The 25,431-nt window shown below is 43.2% G+C and overlaps 2 protein-coding genes across 3 annotated transcripts in view; one reads left to right on the top strand and one right to left on the bottom strand.

The window, feature by feature from the left end:
- The first annotated feature begins 252 nt into the window (after positions 1-252).
- Positions 253-18,074, top strand: CCND1 (cyclin D1). Its single transcript, XM_054198411.1, has 5 exons — positions 253-666; positions 2,450-2,665; positions 3,248-3,407; positions 9,026-9,174; positions 14,617-18,074. The coding sequence occupies exons 1-5, from the start codon at positions 469-471 to the stop codon at positions 14,770-14,772; spliced, it is 879 nt and encodes a 292-aa protein (XP_054054386.1). The 5' UTR covers positions 253-468; the 3' UTR covers positions 14,773-18,074.
- LTO1 (LTO1 maturation factor of ABCE1) overlaps positions 3,941-25,431 on the bottom strand; it is a 31,785-nt gene continuing 10,294 nt past the window's right edge. Inside the window, exons 5-6 of one of the 2 annotated variants that reach the window (XM_054198412.1) lie at positions 8,009-8,069; positions 3,941-5,995 (exon numbers count right to left, since the gene is read on the bottom strand). In XM_054198412.1, coding sequence (XP_054054387.1) covers positions 5,940-5,995; positions 8,009-8,069 — 117 coding nt within the window. In that variant the 3' untranslated portion in view covers positions 3,941-5,939. Of the gene's footprint in view, positions 5,996-8,008; positions 8,070-18,583; positions 21,671-25,431 lie in introns of those variants that run through there. The other variant, XM_054198415.1, reaches the window with a different exon arrangement.

The following is a 25,431-nucleotide window of genomic DNA, read 5'->3' as shown; positions in this document are numbered from 1 at the left end:
AGCCCCATTCATCATTTGGCTCCCACTGCAGAACTCGCTCCATTTTTAAAATTATGCATGATACACTGAAGAGACAATTTGGGTTTCCCCCACCTCTCCCTTGCCCTTGAAGAAAGCAAGCCCTTGTCTCATTTGCATTTGCATTAAACCCCTGCTCTCTATAAGCTAAGCAAAGGGGAAGGACTTGAAGCCTATGGGATGGCTTTAGGGCTCTGCCCCTTGCTTTTGGCTCTCTCTCTCTCTCTTTCTCATTCTCTCTCGTGCTTTGATCTCTGCTTAACAACAGTAACGTCACAGGGACTATACAGGAGAGTTTTGTTGGAAGTTAGAAAGTTCTGCAGCCTCCAGAGGGCTGTAGCGGCAGTAGCAGAAGCAGCATCCAAGGGACTCCTGGAAGGGGAAGAGAGCGAGCGAGCGACTGACTCAGTCCTGCTGCAGAAAACTGACTCGAGGACGACGGAGGCAGACATGGAACATCAGCTGCTGTGCTGCGAGGTGGAGACCATCCGACGAGCCTACCTAGATGCCAACCTCCTCAATGACAGGGTGCTGCAGACAATGCTGAAGGCGGAGGAGACCTGCTCGCCCTCCGTCTCCTACTTCAAGTGCGTGCAGAAAGAAATCTTGCCATATATGAGGAAAATAGTTGCCACTTGGATGTTGGAGGTTTGTATCTTTCCGGGGATTTTCTTTGCTCCGGCACCGAAATGAATTAAGCCGGAGAGCTGCTCCCCCATCTCCTGACACCCCCCCCCCCCCCGCCCCCCCCAATCTCCTCCCGAAATAAGTTCCCCGGCGCGGCACACGTTGCTCTGGCTCCGGAGACGCCCGCCCGCACCGAGGCGACCCGGGCCGGGCTTACCATCGCCGCCGCCGTTATTGCCGCTTCTTTATCCCCGCTGCAGCGGTCGGGTCCCGCCGCGGAGAAGCGGCGGACGACCGACACCCACCCCCGCTTCCCTCCATCCCCCCACCCCCCCCGGTACACCGCGTCGGGGGGCGCCCCGGCACCTTCCCCGGCCGTCGGGGCACGGCGTGTACCGGCGGAGAGCACCGGGCCGCCGGTGCCCCCCGTCCGCCGCCCCGCCGGGAGCGGCCCCGGCCGCCGAGCCCCCGGCCGCGCCGTGCGGGGCCGCCGGGAAACCCTGCCAGTTAATTTTTTCGGTGGGGGGGGGGATTTTATTTTAAATTAATATCCTTGTACACGTATGCAAGCGGCTGCCCGTGCCAGTATTATGCGCCATCTTTGTTCTTTTATTTGCAAAGCAAAAAGTGTTTATTAATGGGGAGAAAAATTAAGAAAGTCCCGGGGAGCCAGCCAAGGGTGTGTGTTGCGGGGGGGAGCGGGGGAAGGGGGCCGGGGGAAAGGAGGTCGGGGGCCGGGGGACCCAGCTGGGGCTGCGGGCAGGGAGACCGGCCGGAGGGGCTCCGGCGTTTCTTGGGGGGAGTTGCAGGGTGAAAGTTTCTTTGTTCAGCGCGAAGAGAGGCTGGAGCTGTGGTCACCCCTCAAAGGCACGCTTGTGCTGCGGCGGCGATCGGCAAGGTCGCCTGGGAAAAGCCAGTTGGAAAGGGCCTCATCCCCTGGCGGGACACGTCTCGGGGGGCTCCCAGAGGGAGCCCCAGGAGCTGGGCTACATTTTCATGCCTTTTCCGAAGCCCTGGGCGCCCGCGATCTATTTTTAATTAATTTTTGAAAGCGCAGCGCCCTGCCTTGCTCTGGGAAATGTCGCGCCCGGCTGTGCTGCAGGGCGAGAGAGGGAGGCGGTGAATTTCACTTCGGGGGGCCTCCCCGGAGCCCCCCAGCAGGACCATCGGCACGGGGCTCGGTAAAGGACCCCCGCCGCTTCATTTTCAGCCTTTTTTGAGAGCTCGAATTATTTTTTAAATATTTTTAAATATTTTTTGAAAAGATGACGTCTGGGGAAATGAGGCTGGACGCCACCTTTGTGTCTCGACCAGAGAGGGGAATCGGCAGCACAACGGCAAATTAGATGAAAAAATAAAAGCGAAATAAATAAAACTGGGGGCAAGCCCGGCTCTGCACCCCGTTCCCAGACACGGGGGCTCGCATTTTCCTCCGCTTTCCTTTTTCTTTCTTTTTTTTAAAATTTGTTCTAGGGGCTGCAAAGATGGGGACAGACGTCCTCATCGATTCCCCCCCTTCCTACCCCCCCCAACACTTTTTTTACCATGAATCGCCTGCGGATTTTTTGACGCCACATTTCTCCCCATTTTGCCACTCGTGACTTTCTCTTTCATTTTCTTTGATGTCTCCGTTTTTCCCTTATTTATCCCGTTTCCCCCCAACTGCATTTTTCCCCCTCGTCTCCTTCAACATTGCCCTGCAAAGCCTGGGGGGCGAGAGGGGGGGGGAAGACGAGGGCGGCAGGACAAGCCCAGCTTTCGCCTGTATTAAATTATTCTTCAACGATCTCTCTCCTTCTTCCAGGTTTGCGAGGAGCAGAAGTGCGAAGAGGAAGTTTTCCCCTTGGCTATGAATTATTTGGACAGATTTTTGTCGTTTGAACCCCTCAAGAAAAGCCGATTGCAATTGCTCGGAGCTACCTGCATGTTTGTGGCTTCAAAAATGAAGGAAACTATTCCTCTGACCGCAGAAAAACTGTGCATTTATACAGATAACTCCATTAGACCCGACGAATTACTGGTAATTTCACGTTTAATCACCTCAGGAAAAAAATAGAAAATAATAAAAACCACCAAAAACGCCGATTAACGAGCCCCCCCACCACCACCACCAGGGGAGGGCGAGGAGGGGGCTACCTCCGTGCCGGCGCCGGGTGGGAGTCTTTCCCCGCCGCCGCAGGGCTGCAGCCGGGGAGGGGAGCGGACCGGGGCCGTGTCGGTACCAGCCCCCCCCCCCGCCCCCGCCATTCCCGCTCCCCCCGGTCGCCCCCCCGCTCCCCCGGGCCGGACCCGCCGCCACCGCGCAGCGAGGGCGCCCCCTGGCGGCCCCGCAGGGGGGCAGCGGCGGGCGCTTCCCGGCGGGGGGCGGCTCGGCGGCCCCCGCCTGAGCCGGGGCTGGGCAGCGGGAGGACCCCCCTGCTTTTTACACACACACCCCCCCCCCGGCTCACCATCCCCGGCCGGGGAAGCGGGCTGGGCCGAGGGCTGACTCGCCCAGCTGCGGATGCTGCTGGTCCGAGCGTGTGCGAGCCGAGCTAACCGCATTTTCCCTCTTCTCCTTCCTCTTCTCTTCTTCCCCCTTCCCTCCCTCTTGTCTTTGCAGCAAATGGAGCTGCTTCTGGTGAATAAGCTGAAATGGAATCTGGCTGCAATGACCCCCCACGATTTCATTGAACATTTCCTTACTAAAATGCCTCTGGCAGAGGACACCAAGCAGATCATCCGTAAACATGCTCAGACTTTTGTGGCTCTGTGCGCTACAGGTATGAGCCCTGCACGTTAAGCGAAGCGTGTTTGCTCCCCTACACGCACCTACCCCCCGGCTTGTAAAGCTTCCCGTAGCTGTGGTCTAAAGCGAGCTCCCAGAGCTGTGGGGAGGTAGTTTAAACCCCGATTATTGCCCCTTGTTGTTTGCAGAAGGTGGATTACTTTGCAGAGGTAAGTTTTGGTGTTTGTTTCTTTTTTTTTTTCCCAGAAGATAATTTTGCTTCTGAGTTGAGTCTGTGGTGTTGCCAGGGAGGGAGAAACACCCCCCCCCCCCCCCATTTTTGTAGCTCAGCCGTGGCACGATTTCTTCACCTCCGTACGCCGGGTTTGATGTGGGGGCTGCAAAAGGCTCGCCGCCCGTACGGGGGAATCCCTCCCCGCGTGGATTCATTCTTAAGACGGTTTTTAAAAGGCGGAGGGAGATTTTGCTTGTGTGAATAGCTCGGCGCAGGGGGTTTTAAAACTTCCCTCTTCAAGTTGCCTCTTCCCCCTACCCCTCCCGCCCCCCTCCCTTTCCTCGGTGGCTGGTGGATTGGAGGAGGGCCACGCGGCGCAGAGGCTTTCCTGGCACCGGACCCAGCCGCTGCCATCTGCACCCTTCGGACCACGTGCTGCGCTGAAGCCATGTGCGGGGCCGGCCTCCAAAGACGCCGACTGTTGGCTAGGCCAGGTTTGCAAAGGCCTGATCTTTGGTTTCAAGGGCACCGTGCGTGCACGAGCGAGCGAGCGCTGGTTCTTTTGAAGTTCCATGTTTGCATGTGGACTCTGTGTGTGTATGCATTTGTACATGTACCGGCTTTAACCCGCTGATCCCGAACGAGTGGGAAGGAGGAGGAAAAAAAAAAAAAAAAAAAAAGTTGTAGAAGAGTCTTTTCTGTTCTCCAGATCTCGAGATCTCGCTGTTCCCACAGGACAGAGTGGAGGAGCAGGGACAAAAGAAGTTCTAGAGGGAAGATACTCTGTTTAAACAAAACGTGTTCGGCGCGTTTTTAGTATGGCGAGACCAATCCAGGGATGGCAAAAGAATAAGGAAGAAAAAGCAGCCAAAGCAAATGATCCTTTGCAGTAGCACGTAAAGAGGAATGCCAGACACTCCGTTGACACTGATAAAAACTTAGTGTAAAGGAGATACAGTGCTTTAGTAAATGTTAATATTCGGTGGCAGTGTGTGCTAAAAAAAGAGATTGAGCCTGCATTTGGACTCGAGAAGAGGTATCCACGCTTGAAAACCTCGGTGGGATGTATGTGGCCAGTGGCACAAATTAAGGTTGTGTAGTTTATTTTCCAGAGATTGATTTGGTAAAAAGATCGAAGAAAGATTGCAGGCGCTCAGAAGAAGAATTTTATTTCACACAATCTGCCTTACTGCAAGGCCTAAAGATAGAACGACCAAGCCATAAAAGAGAAATTTATAAATGCTGGCATTGCTCTTCATCTTGGGCCTAACATCAGCATAACGGGTAGTTCGTAAATTAGATTGCCTGGAACAATGCTCGGTGTTCGGAGCGCTACAACCTTCCAACAGCCTTCAAAACTACCTGCAGCAACATTTTGGGAAAATCAGCCGTTAACTCTCCGTGCCAGATTCTACCGAGATAAGGCTGCTGCGACTCCGAATGCGTGATTTTGCTAAGTTTGAAGCTTCCTCGGCTGCTAGCTAAAAAGAACAGCTACTCGGCCTCCCCTTTGGATATGGGGATGTTTAACCTAGGTTGTTGTGTTGGCAATGACAGGGATGAAAACAAGAGTAGTTCAAAGGTTGGAGACTTGCTAAGAGTCCAGTACTTTGATCTACTGTCGGTGTTGTTATGTTTCTTTTAGGAAGCACATCCAGAGCCTTTATTTAACACTGCTACACACCACAGCTGGAGAATGGATCAGTAAATGAGAACCATGTTCTGGGAGTTTTACTTAGCTTTTAAAAAAACAGTGCTGAGCTCACCAGAATTGGGGCCCTCTTCAGCTCCCTACTGAAGTTGGGAATATTGCCTGGGGAAAGAGCGCTCAGGAAGGCTGCCACTACGGCTCTGTATTTTTATTGTTATTTTTGGATGTCAGGGTTTTCTCTACCTCTTGCTTTCCTCATGACTTCTTTGTTGGCTAGTGAAGATCACATGTGGCTTAAGTAGCATCTGGACTTTGCTTTGCTGTTGCTGGGTTGTGTTGTATTTCCCCTTGCCAAAATGAACCTAGACGGGACTGCAAATGCATGGTGCTGCCTGGATGCTGTGGGGCCCAATCCAAAGTCCACTGGAAACACTGACACTCGCTTAAGTGGCCCCAGGGGCAAGTGCAAGTATGTCCTCTACTCGGGGATACGTGGGCCTGTGTCCTCTGCTGTAAAGGAGGGTCTCCTAAGAAGAGACGGCAAGATAACGCTTGCTTAGAAAAGAAGAACCTCCGCCAGTTGGCTTAGGAGGGTGAAGGCTGTGGAAGTGTTTGTAGATGAGTGTGCAGAAGGTTAAGCTGCAAGGTGAAGTTGAGGGGAATTCCTTCCGAGCTCCCTCCGCTGGCTAGTAGAACTGGATTTATTGGATTAGGTTTAGTTTTGAAAAATCCATTTTCACCAAAGGATGTCTTTGTGCTGTGGTAGGTTTGGGAGAAAAAGAAAAAAAAAAAAAAAAAGAAAAAAAAAAAAAGAGTAAAAAAAATTACCAGGGGTTGTTTGAAGTTAACACATAATTGAGCTTAATGAATGGGGCTTTGGCATGGCCGAGCAAGGCAAGGAGAGCTCAAAAGGAAGCAGGCCTCTTTTGGCCCAAGTTAAGACCAGTGTTGAGGGAGAACTGCAGCTCTATACAAGCATAACAATGAATAGCAACAAATATTGGAGCTTCAGCATTTCATTATGTTCCTCTGGTTATCAAAACATACCAGGCTCCTTTTATATTATTATTATTGCTGTTATTATTGTTGTTGCTTTCCTCCTCGGATGGAGAAAGAACGATCCCCCTTTGAAAACAAGCGCGTTACAATTCTCCTATTCTCTGGCCTTTATAAAATTGGAAGTCTCAAGGTATGTGACCAGTTGGAACCTGTTGCATCTTGCAGCAAGTGATTTATGTTCGCAGTTTTGATTTGCCTCAATGAAAAGATTTTCATTCATAGCCCCCAGCTCTCCAGACGGATGGAATTGCTGCTCCATTTAAAAAGGAAAAGGGGTGACTCGCCTTGTTAGGAATTTTTTTTAAAGCGCTGCAGCGCCTATATGCCTGCTTTGTCCTCCCTTCAGGGTGGCTGGCATTCTTCTCTCTCCTCCCCCTCCTCTCTCTCTCTCTCTCTCTCTTTTTAACAACGCTGAAGTTGTTTATTCTTTTTGGATGAAGTCTCAGATAGGCTACTGGGGATGTGTGCTTCAATTGATGGGGCCCCCTACCCCATTGTGGCTGTGTCAGGTCTAATTCATCTCACCGAAGCCCCCTTGTTCCTGAGCGCTCAATAGCGCAAGATGAGGCGATGGAGGCTGACAATGATGCCACACTCTTCACTTGGGGGCATCCAATTACAGGCGAGAGGGGCCCCCTGATTAATATGCTGAAATTAGTGGCCTCTGCCACAAATAATTCCTTGTTGAGTTGCAACAAAAAGGCAGTCCATGCTGCTTGTCTGGAGTGGTTATAGGGACAGACACAAACTGGTCATTTAAACTTCATTATCACTTTTCCACCTTGGAAAGAATGAGGGTGTGACTATGAATTCATGTTCTTGTTTACTGCTCCATTTAAAAGAAGAACGCAAATATTAATCCCAAACGTGATCCTGTCGGGACAGACTCATTAAACTGACACATTTTGGTCATGTTCTGTTTGTGTGGAGCTCAGTAAATAGTGGCGCGACCGCGCTGCCACCGTACCCCTCTGAGCGACCCAATCTTGGTGGAATTTGTGCTTGCCTGCTGAAATCCCTCATTCCTGAAGTCTACCTGCAGCTGTCTGTCAGGATTACAGTGAGGGGTCTGGCTTGGGAATGCGTATAGTGTCGATAAGCAGACTGGACCACTTTGATTTTGGGAATGACAGAAGTTTGCTAGAAGCTGGTTGTATTTATATATCTGCCCGGAAACGGGGCAGATTAGGAAAAAGGGACAAACTGGATTTATTTTAAGCCTGGTAACGTAAATGAGATGACTGTAGATAAAGTTCGCCTTTCCGCCGGCAGTGCATCACCAAAGTTTGGCCACAGTTCATTGTATCAGTTTAATTTTGAAGGTTCATAGAACGATGGGTGAAGTGCCCCTTTGAAGGTGGGTATTGGTCTGGGCTGCAATGGAGTGTCAGAGGTATATGAATAGATTGAGAGAGAGGACTTTCCCAGAGTCCCAAAGTCTTCGGTTTCACTGGTGTAAAACATTTACGCAAAAGTTATTTTATCATAATAAAGTAGATGCATGATTTAATACTTAAACTGTTCCACCGAGCCCTCTAAGCTGCCCGTTCCTTTGATTTCATTCAAGGGTTTGACAGATGGTTTATATTTTTTCAACCCGGAGGAAGTTGTATTCTGATAAAAGCTGAAGGAATGTATCTCAGGTTCTTGTGTATAATGTGGCATTTCCCTTTCTTCCTCAAAAAATTATCCGTTTACTTGTGCCACTTACTTCCTTTGTTTCCCGTTTTCCTCCAAGGTGCACGCTGCCACGGATCAAACGCATTCCTGTTCTGCAGCAAGAGTCTTAGCATTAAAATGTGGATTATTTTATTATTAAAAAAAAAAACAAAACCAAAAAAAAAACCAAACCAAAACAAAAAAAAACACCACCAAAACAAAACCAAACCGAAAACATGCTAAATGGCAGAGATAGCCCCTGGAGGAATCATGGGAGTGGCTTTGTGGAGAGACCTACAGCAATGCAGTCTGGAAGGGGGCCCAGCCTCTTGTCAGCATGGTGTCACATCAGAATGTAACTGATTGTCCGCCAATTCTTGGGACCCCCGTCACTTAGTTATGCCACATTTACATTAAATCCCTGTTGCCAGGATGGATGGCAGCCACTGACAAGAGACTAGGTTGAGACAAAGCATTTTTAAGATGAAACCTTAATTTAAATATGGATTATCTGCCTCCTGACAGGGTTAAGCAGCCTTTCTCTTTCTTTCTTTTTGTTGATGTTGTTGTTCATTAAAGCTATATTCCTTTGAATGTCAGTGCAAAGGTTTCTGCTTTAAAGGGCCCGAGGACTCCTCATTGGAGCGCACCTCGGATCTGATCATGCGAAACACTTCAGAATGCCAACAGGTTTTCTCAGATGTATAGTGCCATTGACCCCAGTGGCATTATTCACATGAGCAAAGTATTTTAACGTTGGAAGAATGGGGGCCCCGCTTATGATAAAAATACCTCGGAGTGATGAATGGCCTCCCTGGCGTAGCGCTGGGAAGGGCTGCTCGCTCCAGTACGGTTGCTCGTGTGGGTAAGTGTTCACAGGTTTGGACCTGTAACAGTTTAGAGCAGGAGGCACCTTTCTGCTCACAGCTTTCCCTACCTTTTTGGATGCAATAGTTGGCAGCTGAAGCCAGGCTGGTAGAAGAGCGTATGTGTATGGGCAGGCTTCTCCTAAAGCAATCATTTCAGTCTTTTTTTTTTTCTTTTTTTTTTTCTCTCTTCCTTCATACAGATATTAAATTTATTTCAAACCCACCTTCCATGATCGCAGCTGGCAGTGTGGTAGCAGCTGTGCAAGGCCTGCATCTGGGGAACACTAACACTTTCCTCTCCTATCAATGCCTCACACATTTCCTATCACAAGTTATCAAATGTGATCCGGTAAGTGACTCTTTCTTTCGGTTGATCTGCTGCCTTAGAGTTAAGAATGAATGCCTGCTTACTGCAGAGTGGCTGATCTGACAGTAAATCTCGATAAAAGTCAAGCTTCCGAGTGGGGTTTTCGAACGTGTTCTGTTGTGTCCATCCGAGTTACATTGCTGTCGTTACATCCATTAATAATCGGTGATTACGCTGCTGCAGTTCACTGATAGGAATGCCACGTCCAGCTCCGGTGGCTTTGTAGCTGACAAAGCAAAAGAAACCCTGCATCCATTTAGGCTGCGTTTGGTTGTAGGTAACTAAACCAGGAGTCTGTGTAAAACCAAACTTTGAAAATAAGAGGAGGAAATAGTCACGGAGACCTTGTGGTATCTCTGACCTTATCTTTGACCATTCTCGAGGCCTTTTTATTGTGCCAAGTGGTGTGAAAAAGCCTTTCTTAAAAGAGTTCTAATGATCTAATTTGGTTTATTACGTGCTAGACCTGCACAGTAGCTGGTATTGAATTCCTTTTCGGAACAAATGCTTGTCCCACGACTTTCTGACGAGGTAGATGGTCCTCACAGGACTCTCATTTTGCCCTGCAGCTTCCAGGAGATGCACATCAGTAACTAGTGAGCAATAAACCTTTCATGAGTGAATGGGCCAGGAAGGGAGCCTACAAGGAAGACCTAAAGTCAATGATCCATGTCATAATGGTGTGTGAAGTTGGGGCAGAGTTGAGCTTTGTTTTGTAACAATGTGGAAGACCAATAAATAGATGCTTTAAAAAGGTTCTTGTGAGGTCTCCAAGCGCCGGACAATGAGTCAAATAAAGACAACTCTGTGGTTAGCGGCAGAATCTTTGGGATGCCGTTAAATTATTTTACATGTTAATAATTTAAATACATAGAGAACTGTACTAGTCCAGACGCTGCAAAACTGCTAGGTTTGCGTAACTGGACTTTGTTGACCGGACTGAGTGATTTCTGGAAAGATGAATGCACCATAATTAATTATTCACAAAAGAATATTTTATTTTTGATAGACTGTGTGAAACAATTGCTGACTAGTATCATATCTCAGCTTATTATTTTGATCCCCTTAACAATGCCTCAGTATTGAGCGCGTTATTTTTGCCATTTATATTAAAGCTAAGAAGCTCAAGTAATATGGATCCAGTGCTGAAATGTTAAATACTGTAAGAACTTCAAATCCTGCAGTACAATGCTGCTCAGTTTGGTATGTACGTGTAATGCTTTTAGTCAGTTCGGGAACAACGTGGATATTTCAGCGTATGGTTGGCCACTATCCAGTGTGAGATATCTGAAGCAGGTACTGAGGAAAAATACTAGGCTCGCGCTCTGCTCTGACGGTGTCTGATTCAAACAAAAACCTTATTTGATCATTCCTGATACAGAGCATTGAGGTAGATTCTCTAACATCTCTGAGAAGAACAGCACACCCGTATGTGACTTGACTTAGTTGATGACAGAACTCTTTGAAAAGAAAAGAAGGTGGTTTTAGCAAGAAGGAGAATTCTTGCGTATGTCTTTTTTATTGTCCGGAGTCATTGCAAGGCCACAATCTGCGTAACCCGAATTTAAGAGCTTTAAAAGGAAGTAACAAACTCCCCTCCAGCTTTCACTGGTAAATACATTCACGTGTTAGAGCAGCTGGAGTTAGAAGTTCGGTTTTTGTATGGGTTGCTACAGAAAATAAGCATCATAGAATTATACCTACATATGTGTATATTGTGTTTGTAATGGAATAAAGGAACAGCATTTTTCACTACTATGAGTAGAGAAAACTGCTCGGCTTCATACACAGCACGATTCCCCTGCACAGGGAGCTTCCCGCAAGACCTGCCTATGTAATCCATGGCACCAAATGCTATTCCTATTACCTTATCTCACTAGCATGTGTATGAAGTTTGTTACTCCACAGCGATGGTTCCCCTTGTCGGACCGCACAAATGAATACGCTTGATATTGGGTTGTCTGGAAATATTAAAGAGCACGCATTATAACATGGCCAGCATTCTCCCTGATTATCTATTAGCTAGAGCAGCTGGGCTGTTGGATTTCAGGTTATATAATTACACTTTTTTACCTTTAGTCTCAAAGAAAGCTGAATCTAAAGTAAAATGAATATCACCTGATTGGAATTCCTTTATGGTTCATGTTTACGTTGGTAGGAGTCCAATTTCCCATTTTGCCTTTGATCAGGGGTAATTAGAAGTCAGATAATCACAATTAGAATGTCTTGGGCTGTCTTCCATCATTCTATTCTTGACCCCATCATCCAAACAGATTGAATTTTACCTGACATTCATTTCCAGGCCAGAAATTTGCTAAACTAGATTAGATTGGGTTTCCACGCTGTCTGTTAGTACATTGGAATTCGTCTCCTGCCTGCCCCTACTCAGAGGCACCTTCAAACATGTGCTTGTTATCCACAATGGGTCGGGCAGTAACAAAGGATTTCCAAGCAGTTTCTTTTTTGTTGTTGTTTGTTTCCTTTAGCATCTGACCCTGGAGTCTGATCATGTCTACTGTGTGTGTTAAAGGTATTTGACCACATCAGTTAAGCTAGCAAGTCTCTTTTTTTTTTTTTTTTTTTTTTTTTTTTTTCCACTGAGGAGCTTAATTAATCCAGGAAGGGTTTATGACCTTGAACAAACTGTGGGCATTGAAAATTTGGGTAGTGAAGCAGAAAAGTTGTTGGGAGAAGTTACCAGAGTAATGCACAAGTTTTGCATTTGCTGTTCGATGTTGAGGAGTACTGATGAAAAAAGCTTTGCTGAGGTTGTGGACAGTGAATGTTACATTTTGCAGTTATTTTTGCTAGCTCTAATACATTCCTGCAGGCAAACTATTCATCTAATAAGAAGTGATCTGAACAAAAATGCCTGAAACATTAAAAAAAAATTGTTCATTCAACTGTAGCTTAAGACATAGTCTGTTCATAATTGTGAAGATTATGTTTAAAAAACATACAACATGCTGTACTCTTGAGAATCTCACAGGGGAAAAAAATTTCTGTGGTCAAAAATTACCTTTAAATTACATAGTCCTATGTGATTATTCATGACTGGACTCCAGAGGGAGAAGAATAGGTATTTATAGAAATTCTTTTGAATGGTTTTAGTTTTCAGAGCTCAGACATGCTATATGCAAATGGTAGGATTAAAGAAAAAAACCCCAAAACAACAAAACCTCCATGAAAACCCACGAAACACCCCCTACACCCCCAAAGAAAAAGCAAACAGGGTTTGTTTTGCTCAGAAAATAAATGGGCTTTCAGTTTTGGAACACTGAACGTGCCACCGTGTTAAAACAGAATTATCCTCAGAAGTGCCTGGATTTGTTAAAACTGAAAATACGTAAACCCGTATCCTGTACTACTCTTTAGTACATCTAATTCCAAGTGTGACTGAGGTGCGTGGTACAGGACATGCAAGTAGAAGCCCTACAGTCAGGATTGATCCGTCATATCTTGAGAAGGGGCGAAAGGACTTCATAGAGACCTTATTGTGAAGGCCAGAGGTATGTAGGAGCCAAAGGCATGATGACTTTAGGATATGAGGCGTTTCTTTTTGTCATTTAAAACGCTGTGTGTCTCTGTCAAGAGGAAATATTACACTAGGGTTTAAACCAGAAAAGGTCATAGGTTATGTGTTTTCAGTGAGCTGTAACTGATGGTCTGATCTGCTTAGAGGTAGGATTAACCTCCCTCTCTCTCAGAAAGGACTTGCACAGAATTGTTTGCTTGGGTTTCTAATCTTATTTTACCCCAAATGCCATGTGCCCTTATTGGTGGCAGAGGAGATTCTTGTGGTAGTGGAATCAGTGAAAAGCTGGTAGATCACACAAGAAGCCTCTGAATGAAGGCAGAATTGAAACTGGGAAATAAAGAAAACAGCAGGCAGGTCACCCTCTCAGGAAAACAACATTCATTCTCAGTCATGCACATCCTAACACTTTTGACGGCAATTTATCATGGAAGACTGGGTTCACCGCAAGGGCTAACACATGTCATAGGTTAAATCAGAAAAGGCAATACTGAAAGGAAACTTCAAAGTCCTTAATACACAGAGTTAAATATGTTGGGGGAAAGCTTACGATGTTTGTTATAAAGATATGAGTAAACAGCATGCTGGAGGAATTTTGGCAAAATGTAGCGCGATTGTTTTGCCTGTTTACGGCCTCATTTGTGTCATTGCAATGGCTCTGAAGAACCCAATCGTAACATGCAGACAGTTGAAGAGGTTGAGCTGACAGGCCTTCTCCAATTCTAACGGCTGCGGATCGATAAGTAGAGTCGGACATATCTGCTCATGGTATGGTTTAACGCCTGGGGGAGGTTACCTTTCCCCACAGGAGACGGGATCCTGCATGGTGCTTGATGCTTTTAATTCACACGGAGGTCTGTGCAAGCGGCGAGGCCCTTGCGCCCTCCCGCACACTCGGCAGGATCGTGTGCGCAGTCAGCTCCGAGAACGTGCTTTTGAGGCAAGGGAAAGAGATCTCAAGGTGAACGCAGTGGCAAACAGAAAGCTTGGCAGCACTTTATAAGGCATGGTTGCGAGGATGCTCAGCGGTGCTTCTGAAAGATCTCTCCATTTTGGGGTCGTACAGTCCAGTACATTTTTCTATTCAGACATTTTCCAAGCGAGGGATCACTTAGCTCACTTGAGCTGCCCAGTGCTGGACACAGCAGCAGCTGGCAGGTAACTTTAGGCATGTATATCTAAAAATAAATATATATATATATATATATGGCACTTCTATCTAAGAACTTTATATTATCAGAACTCAGCCTGGGAAACTCACTGTTTAGACCATCACTTCTAGTAGACGGTACTGCTAAAGCGTTTCTGTGATAAAATGGGAAATCAGGCATCAGCAATACTTGGAGCAACTCTGACTCCCGCCCAGTTTTATGTCTTTCAAGTCCACGTGTTTTAATTTTGATTGATTCACGCTGCTGTCCAGTCAGACTGTTCCTATTTTTCGAAAGGTATAAAGGACAGTGAAGGTAAAAGATGGCGTGGATGGACTTTTATAGAACTGCTGAAGTAGTAGTGCAAGCTCTAATATCCTCCTGGGTCAAGGTCCTGCCCGGACCTTGTTGTGGACCTATGGCCTGAGACTACCAACACAACCAGTCATGGTTTGTCCAGAGGACCGTGTATGGAGGTCCCTACCATGGCCGTTAAATAGAAGATAGTAAAAGTTAGTTGCTGAAGTCTGGATCCAGGCTAGCACCCTGCAGAAAACGGGGTAGCTGTCACTATTTGGCGTTTCTCTTGCTCTTCCCACACTCCTCTCAGTCTCCTGCCCTTCCAAATAACTTGATTATATTTCTTTTGCTTTTTCAAGAAATGGTATTTGGTCTGTGATCTTATTGTTTTTCTAAAGGACCCTGGGTCTTTTTCTCCTTCCATTCAATCTTCTCTAGGATTGTTTACGAGCCTGCCAAGAACAGATTGAATCCCTCCTTGAATCCAGTCTACGTCAGGCACAGCAGCACAATGTATCTTCAGAAACAAAGACTGTAGAGGATGAAGCAGACCTTTCCTGCACACCTACTGATGTGCGAGATGTGAACATTTAAGAGGACTTCTCCTAATGGGTTTGCTTGGCAAGAAAAGCAAAGAAAGGGCATCTGAGAAGGAATCGGCATCAGGATCTCCCCCCCAGAAACCCTTTTCTCCAGGACATTTTTATACCAGAAGGGAAAACCAGTCTCGTTATATTTTTTTCTTGCTCTGTCTCCCTTCCATCTGTGACTTCAAACAAACAAATAAACAAAAAATACCCCAAAAACTGTCTTAAAAAAAGAAAAAAATAGTATTTGCATTACCCCCAGGGGTTTGTGCTACAAAAATAGAGGATTTTATACAATAATAATCAACTAGTTTTTATATTAAAGTGTTCTTGTCTGTATGTTGTAAAAATAGGCATTAACACACAAAATGTCTCCAGGGGAGGTATTAGATTTGATTTCTTACATACAAAACAAACCAACCAACCATTTTTAAAGTAGAAGAGGGTGTTTTTTTTTTTTTTTTAGATAGTAAATGAAATATTCTTTTTTTTTTTCTTTAAAAAAGCATAGCTTTAACGCAGTTCTAGGCTTTTCTGTATCTTGCTTGCTTATGCATTTAGTCACTTTATAATTCATCTGTAAATGTTTATTTTATTTCCTTAGGGTTTTTTTTATCCTCTTCACCTTATAAATGGTTAACGTAACCCATAAGTTAGTGTATGTTAGTATGCAGCATTATTATATGTTAATCTTTTTTTTTTTTTGGTGCCTGTGGATTGCCTGTGCATAAGGCATTTGTAGGGTTCCAGCTTAGCGTTGTTGGGAAAGGCCAATGTACTACTCATACGATACTCTATTATAAAGAGAAACCGAAATAGTGACATAATATATTATATTTTTGTAATCTTCATATTTTTGTAGTTACCTGTGTAAAATGCTGGTCTGACCCCACAGATATTCAGCCTAACTATGGTCAGGTTCAATCCACAGTTTAGTCTTTTTTTTTTTTTTTTCGTTTGTTTGTAATATTCTAAAACCATTCCATTCAAAGCACTTTCAGTCCATTAGATATAGGAAATACATTCTTTTATTGTGTGGGAATTTTTTTTTAATGGAATGGTTTGGAAATATATTAAGTGCTTGTTCGCAAACTTGGAATTGCAAAGCAAGTGCATTTAACTATGGTGTTAGAGGAGAGGTGATTTTTTTTTTTTTCCGAAGGTTGTGTTCCAGTGAGAGAAATTGCATTCACAAATTGCCAGGATATCTTCCTATCCTTTTCTATAGAAAAGTTGAAGTTTAGAAATCCTTTGGTGCCAACTCATCTTTATAAATTAGGGGGCCTTAAAGGTTCACATATAGGACACATAGTTTAAGGATTGTCGCTAGATGTTTTACAACTGAAGGTTTTTAAACACTAAAATATATAATTTATAGTTAAGGCTAAAAAGAATATTTATTGCAGAGGATGTTCGTAAGGCCAGTATGATTTGTAAAATAATGCAATCGCCCCTTTTTTAAAAAAAAATAATCTTTCTACCCTTGATGTTGCAGTTTTAACACAGCTTATTAAAGAAAAAAGGACACGCTTCAAAGAACAACCCCGAAACAAAGCAGTCTGTTTGGCCCCTTCCTATACATTTTTCAAAAGCAGTCTAACCATGAAAACGCCATAGTTAATAGATACGAAAATTGGAGTACTTGAAAGAAGTTCTTATTCCAGTATATGCCCCATTTTTTTATTTAGCTACAAATAGAAAATTTGCACATCTTGGCTATGTATCTTTTTATTATTATTTTAGAAAGTAGCTGAAGGGACGTGGACATAGCTGTTGAAGTTGATGCTCGAGGAGAATGTGATGGTGAAACGTATGTGAGAAAACTGCCGCTAAGGTGTTGATTGTAAAAAAAGAAAACAACAACAAAAAAAAAAACCAACAAAAAAATGAAAAAAGAAAAAAATCTTAAAATAAAAAAAAAAAAAAGAAAAAGAGAAAAGAAAAGGAGTGGATGCTCCATTTTTATTGAGCTGCTATGGATAAATTCCCAGCATGGTTTGAAAAAAAAATTAACATTGCTTTTCTGTATCTTTGTCATTGTGTTTTGCTGCTATTTTGTGGATCAGTTTGTTTTTTTTTTTTTTGTTATACAATGTCATATACTGCCATGTTATAGGTTTTAATTTTCTCATAGAAAATTATATTATTGACATCATTTTTTTTTTTGTAGATTTTTTTATGTGATCAATTTTTACTTAATGTGATTACTGCTCTATTCCAAAAAGGCTCCTGTTTCACAATACCTCATACTTCAGTTAACCATGTCTAGACCAGGTTTTAATGTTCGTACACAGTGCCTCATAGTGCTACTGCAAACGGAAATGCATCGAACGTTATTCTGAATGGGTCTCGCGATTTGCAACTAGGTTGCATTAACTTAAAAACAGCAGACATTTCAGAAGATCGAGTAATGTCAGTTTTTTTGTTGTTATGCATTTTATAAAGCTGGATTCTTTGTCTGATCTGGGGTTTATTATCATAGTAGTTTTAAGCTGTGTTATTAGCCACATTGATATATGAAAGGTGCATTATAATATAACTCTTGTATGCCACCTGATGTGGTTTCCCATCGCTTGGGACACATCATTTGGTATGATAGGTTATCTTCTGGAACTCTAAGTATTTTGTGTGTTTAATCTGTTATGATATACTAGTTGTTTTTTTGTTTTGGTTTTTTTTTTTTTTTTAATTATAGCATAATGCTAATTTAAAAAGCCTGTAAATCTCATAAATAAGCCAGCTAACAGAGTTGTATGCTGAAGAATAATCTAGCTGTTGCCTGTATGCTGCTAAACCAAAACAGAATTAGAACTCATTTTGAGGCAAATGCAGTTAAGATCCTACATAGTGCATAAATAAAGCATTGCAATGCTACTAGCAGTCGCAGGACCCAGGAGGACTGGATACATTCTGTCCAAATTTCAGGAACATTTCTTACTGCTTACCTCATAAAACACTTCTGTTCGTGGCATCTCTGTGTCTCTGAACCAAACATGATTCTTGAGTTAGTGCTTGTTGGTTATATTATGTGTTACACTGAGTGGCAGTGTGTATTGCAAATTTCTTTTAAGATATTGTATGTACTAAAAGGCCAAATCCAGATTAAGTGGGTTCATGTGCCAACAGAGATGCTTTATTTGTCACATTATTATAACAATCTGTAGTAAGCAAGCAATTCAGATTTGTACATTTTTATATTGTACTTATTGGCATCACTGGTCTGAAATGCACATTTTCACCAACAGACCTGTAACAGACAAGTTTCCAGCAAAAAAACTAAAGTCTAGAAATAAAATTGGTAAAACCCAACGTCTGCTTGTTGTCGTCTCTTTCTTTTTTTTTTTTCTTTTTAATTCATGAATGCTGAAGGGTAGTAACTACCTGATGCGATGGGTAAACCGCGTGACATTTCTGGTTTTGACTCTGTGCTTTAATAGTTGGCAATGCTGAAAACCTTTTGTTGTTATTTTGGGGAACTGTAGGCGTTTTTAGCTCTGTGACTGCCTGTCCCAGTAACGTGTATTTTTAAAAAAGGAAAAATTTTTTTTTTTTTTTTGCTGAAGACTTTCTTTTAAACATCTAAAGTAACTGCTCGGAGTAAAACACCGTTCAGTGGTTCTTTTCAATACAAGTAAAATGAAGTAGGTGTTGGATGGTAGAGAATACTTGTTTGTATTTATTTATCAGTGTAAGGTTTTGTGTCCTAGAATACCTTTACAGAAGATGGTTTGTTTTAAAAGTGGTAAGGTGAACCCGCCGCCTTCTCTTTTCCTTCCCCTCACGCACAGCTTTTGCATCTTACTCTTGTATCACTAAGATAATAAGGAGAAAAGCAGAAAAATGTAAAAGCCTGCTAAAAATAGGTAAAGAAGAACTGGACCTAGAAGGACAGAAATTAGATATAAAGTGTGTCCCAATTCACATTGCGAAATGTCTCTGGAAACTGGGGGTGCGTATTATCAATTACTACAGGAGCTTGAACGTGGCACAGGCAGCTTGTTCTTAGTGGAGAACGGTCAAGCTGCTAACCTATGCATTTGACTATTTACCCTATGAAAATACTTCTGCCTTAAAAAAAAAAGGATTACATAAAACATCAAGTGCTCGTCTCTCCCGTCGCAAATTAGGAACCTAGTATCTGCCTCCTGAGTTTCTCATTGAGTAAACTTCACATGACAACTGATTCTGTGCAGTGCGTACAGCAAAGGAAATGAAAAATGAAACTCCCAAGTTAACACCGAATGTGTTAATTAAAGCCTAGTGCAAACTAAGTTTGTCTCAGGGCAGTTACCAATGGTGGGAAACCATCTGCATCAGCGGAATCCCAGTTGAGCCCGTATTAGCCCGTCAGTTTCCCAGTCATTTCAGACAGAAACCTGACCCATGTGGCCTACCCTAAAATCACAGAGCAGGTAGGTGAAGCAGCATCGGTACGTGCTGTGATCTGTAATTTTTTCCATTCGAAATCGGGAGCTCCTCAATACGGTGAAGTTACACTGGCAGGCAGCGAAGATTCAGCTAGCAGTGAAAGATCTTGACTAGATTCACAACGACTTTAAAGACAGATCAAGCCAGAGCTTAAATTGGACTCAACTTGGTCAAGACAGACTCGTTTTTTCCACACAGATCTTTTAGCAGTTTTCTGCAAAATTTCGGCATATTCTAAAGAAAAAAGAGGGGAGGAAAAAAAAAAAAGCTCACTTTTGTATCACTGATGGCTAACCCCTCTGATTTTAAATGTTTGAAAATTGAGTGAAGATGTATTTATGAAATGTTGATTTGGGACAAAAACATTTTTGCTGATAGAAAAATGAAAATGATTCGGTGAGAAACGTAAACCTGCGTGTTGTTGAACATGTTAAGTGGGTTTTGCCTTTCCTATCTGTTTTATAAACTCTATTAAACCGACTGAAGTGTTCTGTGACTTAAGTAGGTTTAATCCCACATAGTCAGCTCTGTTATTTACATTTTCCTTCTCTCAAACATCATCTCTAAATGCAGACTACTAAATTTGAATGTTGGGTGAACTATGCCAGTATTACTCACATAGCAAAGGGCAGAAAGACAAGAATGTAGCAAGAAAAACAATTTACTATAGGCTGTAAAAAATATGCCTGTTCAGCTAGGCTATGCTGTAGCTTATTGAAGGGAAAAATACTGTATTTTCTTACATCAGATTGAGACGTGTACAGAGACAAACCTCCAAAAAAACCTCCTCAATTCCATTGCTGAATTCATACTGATTGACAACCTTTTATGAACACTTAAATTCACATACTCTTTATTAAAGAAGATCTGTTAAATGTAAAAACTCGGAATCCCCTTACATTCAAGTGTATCTGGCATTTTAAGTGATAGAAAACTCCAGAAGGTAGAGGAGAAAGTGAAGCTTGGAGCTATTATTTCAAAGGAGTCACAGGAATGACCCAGGCATGTGGGCTAGATACTCTGATAAAGATTCCTGGCAACGTCACTGAAAAGCTACAATGGGACAAAGGCAGTAAAACTATAAATGATGGCATTTTAATGAATTCCTGCCAGCATCGTTTTATGGGAAATGTATCTCCTCAGACAAACACGGTATTTTTACGATCCCACAAATATAATTGATAATAGTAATTGCATTGGCATGGCAAACATAGATTCCCATCTGGCTTTTGACGTGAGTTCCACACAATATTACAATCAAATGATGAGAAAGGGATTGCAAATTAGTCAACTGGGTTGCACCGACAACGTGAGACTTGCCAGACTTCTGGTTTTGCTCTTTAAGGTCAAGGAGTACAAACTCAGGAGCAAGGCAGAAGCTACCCCTCTGTTTCTTTAATGTGATAGACATTAAGGAAAAGAGGAATAGTTTCTGGACAGTCCCATTAGCATCTGCAGAGCCCTACTTAGATCTGTCCTACTTTTTCCCTGTGTGAAGACTATGTATTAAAAAGTCTCCTATTTTAGGGAAGTCACTAAGTATTCACAGCCATCATTTTCCTGAGGGCTCTTAACCGAAGAGGGAACTACTTCTGTAGTATGCTCACAGCAAATCAGGAGTAAGGCACACAGGGAGCATCCTCACCCTGCGTGGGCCCTGCCCATGCAGAAGCACCACCACAGCGCGCGGGCAACAGATCTGCTCCCAGGGTACACACCACCACGTCTGCTGAACTCCCCAAGAGGTTTTTAACGTGGTCGTCAGAGCATCAATTACTCCACAGAACAGCCCCAAGCTTTTAGGGAGTAGTCGCTACCATACACAGACCAACACAAGTTTCACCACAATGCCAGTCTGTCTGTCCACTCACTTGAACACTGCAGTAGAAAATTATATATTCCCGTCATATTAAAAATATATGCTAACAGACAGTCACAGTACGATCTTCCCTGCTAACGTGTCTGTGGAGGGGTGAAGCCTGCCTGAAAGCCAAAGACTGCCCAGTCAAATGAGACCTTGACTACATCTGCTCAGCTCTGACTAATCTGGCATGAACTGGAAAACAAAGAAGCAAAGGAAGAACTTCATTAGGCAACTATTGCTAAATTCACTCTTGGTAACAGGTTTGGGGTGTGTGACCAGAAGGCGACAGAAACCTCCTCCCCACCATAACGGGCCTGAGGTACAGAAACAGGCAGAGAGAATGGCCAGGGACTGCTTGTGACAAATATATAAAGCAGTAACTGGTTAAGAGGGTAAGCCCTTGGGGTCGCAGAGAGCTCTGGGTACAGGTACCCAATACCACCAAGGAAGCTGAACCAAAGGAGGAATCGCTACACGCACAGGCCAAGCTCCAAGGCAGGACCTGACGGGTTGGAGCAGCAGCCCTCTTCTGGGTCCACGTCTAGGGCTTTGATTTGCGTGGGTACTGCGCGCATCACAGAATGGAAATTGCTATCCACTCAGCATTCACAACCTGCGAAGTAAATAAATTTTAGATTTTACATTGCCGACTGGTGCGGTTTTGCTACTTCATCCATCCCACCTGACTGCCCTCTGACACTTGTCTTAATCCATCCGCAAGCTATACTCCATCAAATGCCTGCTCTCCTACCACAGCTCACACGCTGCCCACCGTAAGGATGTTGTTTGTAACATTAGCACCAGCCTTCGAGGAGCTGGGCTGAGATGGGCAAATCATTTATCAGAGACCACTAAACCACCGCTAGGGCATTACGACAACTCACCGGCGCCAGCACCAAAGGAGTGACCTAGTGCCCTAAGCCACTACTCCGATGGCAAACTGTCTGAAACGCACAATTGAGCTTTTTGATGTTTTATTTCTCCTTTTATTAGATTTTATCACTACGGATTGTTTGAATACAGAGTATTATTTTTGAACAGCTTTTTTGCTCCTTGAACACCCACAGGCCACAGTTCTTTACATTTGGTTGCTGGCTACTTTAAATAGGAAGATCAGATCTGCGGCAAACATACCCTGTTAAATATAGCGATGTTCTTTTTGTATGCACAGACGTAACATCTTCCCAAGATTTTCAGAGGGCATCAGCAATTTACTCAAAAGTAAATGTTATTTTTTTTACAAACGTAATACACTTATTTCATGTTTTTGACTCTATATTTCTGTAGCTGTTTCAGTCATCCACTATAACCACTTTGTTCCATTCAGACAATACACCGATCAGCCACACATTAGTTCAGGTGTCTCTTTTCATGGAGACGCTTGGATCAGAAAGGTTCCTCCTTTATGGACGGCATCTTTCTGATATAAGTGAAAGAGTTCACCTGCCCTCACTCCTGCATGACGGTGTTCAACAGCGCTGCAGAGTCACACAAGTAGAGGCAAAGCCTCACGTGTTTGTGGAAACACAAGCGTTCTCTCATCCTCAAACAACTTTCCAATCACCTAAATATAGTCCTCCATGTTTTTAAATCACTCTGTAAACCTGCTTAAGGTGTCTGCTGCTGAAGAAGAATTTCAGGCAAAACACAAGTCACAGCTCCTTGAAAAAGCCTCTCTGCATTTTTCTCTAACGCAATTTGTTTCTTTCTCATTACTTTGAGAAATAACGATGCTACTGGATTTTTGTGAAGTTTGTCCTCACCTTATTGCATAAGAGAACTTCAGAGGAAGACATGCAACAATAACGATTGGGCCAGATCCTCAACACGTGCTTCTAACGATGTACCTACGGTGAAGCAGGGTTATGAATTTCCCAGTTGTGCTCAAATTATTCTCCATCTTACTCAGATATTCTGGATATGACACAGAAAACGACGTCATAACCCCATGTGGTTTTAAGTTTACAGAGCACCTGACTAACTGCACCACGGCCGAGGTCTCCTCAAGAAGGAGATACACGGCAGACATAACCTCTAGCTCTGGTTAAAAGTGACATACTATTATACAGATTCAAATAATCATTTGTTTTTTACTTGTATTTCAAAAATTGTCAAGTGCTTATTAACAATAACTTCTGTATGTGTGTTTTCTCAAGGAGGTAAATGGGGTCTCAAAAATTCAATGTCTGCACATACATTGCAAAAAAAAAAAAAAAAAGCCAGTTTGGAGAACAATGTAGGCATGTGTTTTTAAACTACTGTTCGTGCAGTCTGGTCAGGACTGTGTGACACAGTATACAGTGTTTTGTCATCCAAGGAATGTCTTTGATCAAGAGTTTATGCAAGAAGGAAAAAAAAAGCCATGAAACCCTAATCCGTTCCCACAGTCCAGTAAACGTGAGCTGGACAAACAGTGGACAATAGCAGTAAAGCTTGCTGCTGGAACAATAGCTGCAACTAAAAAAATTAAAGGGTTGCTGACTCACAGTTCCTACAATCAAGAAAGATTCCATGCGGTGTTGGTTATCCCCCAGAATCCTGAAGATGCTGAAGGTTAAAAATTGTAATTATCATTACATTGAGATAAAGCAGCAAAATACGCTGCTAAACAGTCAAAAATAAAAGACAGTGACAAATACCAACGTTGATTCTGTCTACTGCAGAGTCAGGATGCACACACTGAATAGTCAATCTTTTTTCTGCCTAAACATTTTGCTAAACTCTGTAATTTTATTATAAACAAATACCAGTTTAATTCTTTCAGTCAGTATACCACTATTTCAGATGCCATCCATCCAAATTCTGCACAACTACAACCAAGCTTTCTAATTTTTCAAGACTAAAGCTGTATGCTATTTCTTATACCGATTCAGAAATCTCCTGGAGGCAGTTTTGCCATGCCAAAACCAGATACACAGAATGACGTATTATCGGTTAATGACCTATGCATATGAAATACGATAGAACAATTAAAAACACTATATAGCGAGCCACTTCCACATCAACTGGCACTTACTATGGCCGATTTTTTTTTTTACCTTTCGTGTATTTCATGAGAATGAACAGGTACTACTTCATGTTAATCAAGACTTCCAAAGTCTCCTATGTTGGCTATGTTTCAGTTAAGTTCACTGACCGTGTTTCCTTCTGCATAGTATTACATCCTTTGGTAGAGCTTTATGTACGTTCAGGAGTCGAGGAGCACTTAAAGAATCTTAGGATGAAAAATGCCACAAGAATGTAATTATTACACTTAGGGAATAAACACTCCGGTGATTAAGGTAGGAATATTCACAATGTGATGCCAAAGAGATACTCAAGTTAGCTACAAATGAACTAACTGTATAAGCAGTGTTAAAAAGGGCTTATTTGGATATTTAACAGCTTTGTTCATCAGCTAGATCAGTGCTTTGTTCTAACATAGGGATCCTCTTTCTGCTGCATTAAGCTGGTTTTAATTTTAGCCCAGCTACCACCCCATTGCACGGTGTAGTCTAGACAATCCCAAAGAATCCAAGAGCTCCACGATCTCCTCTTGTCTCTGCTAAGGAAACCATTATTTTCAAGTCTGAGTGCATGGAGTTATATACTTAGACTTTGCTTTCAACATAGCGCACAAAGCTTTTTATATTATTATTTTTAGTGTCAACAGAAGCTGAGCTAGTTCTGCAATTCCAAACTGGGACACACTGAAGCGCTTCAGTACCAGATCGCTCTAGCTGGCCTTTATGCGTCAACCCTAGACACCAAAACTTGCAACTGGAAACTTGCCACGGAACTCATTTCACACCTCCCAAATCCCCATTTTCCCTGGCGATATATACATTTCTGTGGTAATGTGTACTGTCATAATTTTATCCATTAAAAAAACAACTCTGGCAGACTGTAAAATGAGAATCTTCATGGTTACTTGCCAAACTGTGGAAGCTGAAGTTTTAGGCTGTAATTAGACCAGAACCCATTGCCATAAGAAGTTGAAAAGAGCAGCAAGCGCCTTTGAGTAGCACCAAGAATGTATAGAACTATAACGTCAGTAAAAATATTAAACATTTTGTTTCAAACCAAAGCTTTTCTCTTCAAGAAGATCAGGATGAGATACAGTACCCCACACACACACACTGCTCTGTCTGCCTGAGCCAGCTTTGTTATAACTTTCAAGTGCCCTGAACAAACTCTCATCAGAACTAAAGATTCTAATCTAGAGGGACTTCAGATATTTCTAACATTCCAGCAGATTTCAAACTATATCTTTAAGATCATTAGGCACAGCGATACCGGCACTTTGTCAAAAATGCGTAGTGCTTCACGCTGCTCTCGTTGCAGGAATTGTTTAAGAGAGCAATTACCCTGACAAGGAGTCTTGTCCTCATCTTG

This window comes from Rissa tridactyla, chromosome 4 (genome assembly GCF_028500815.1).
Source record: "Rissa tridactyla isolate bRisTri1 chromosome 4, bRisTri1.patW.cur.20221130, whole genome shotgun sequence".
Classification (NCBI taxonomy): Eukaryota; Metazoa; Chordata; class Aves; order Charadriiformes; family Laridae; genus Rissa; species Rissa tridactyla.
This window is presented reverse-complemented; position numbering and strand designations above follow the sequence as displayed.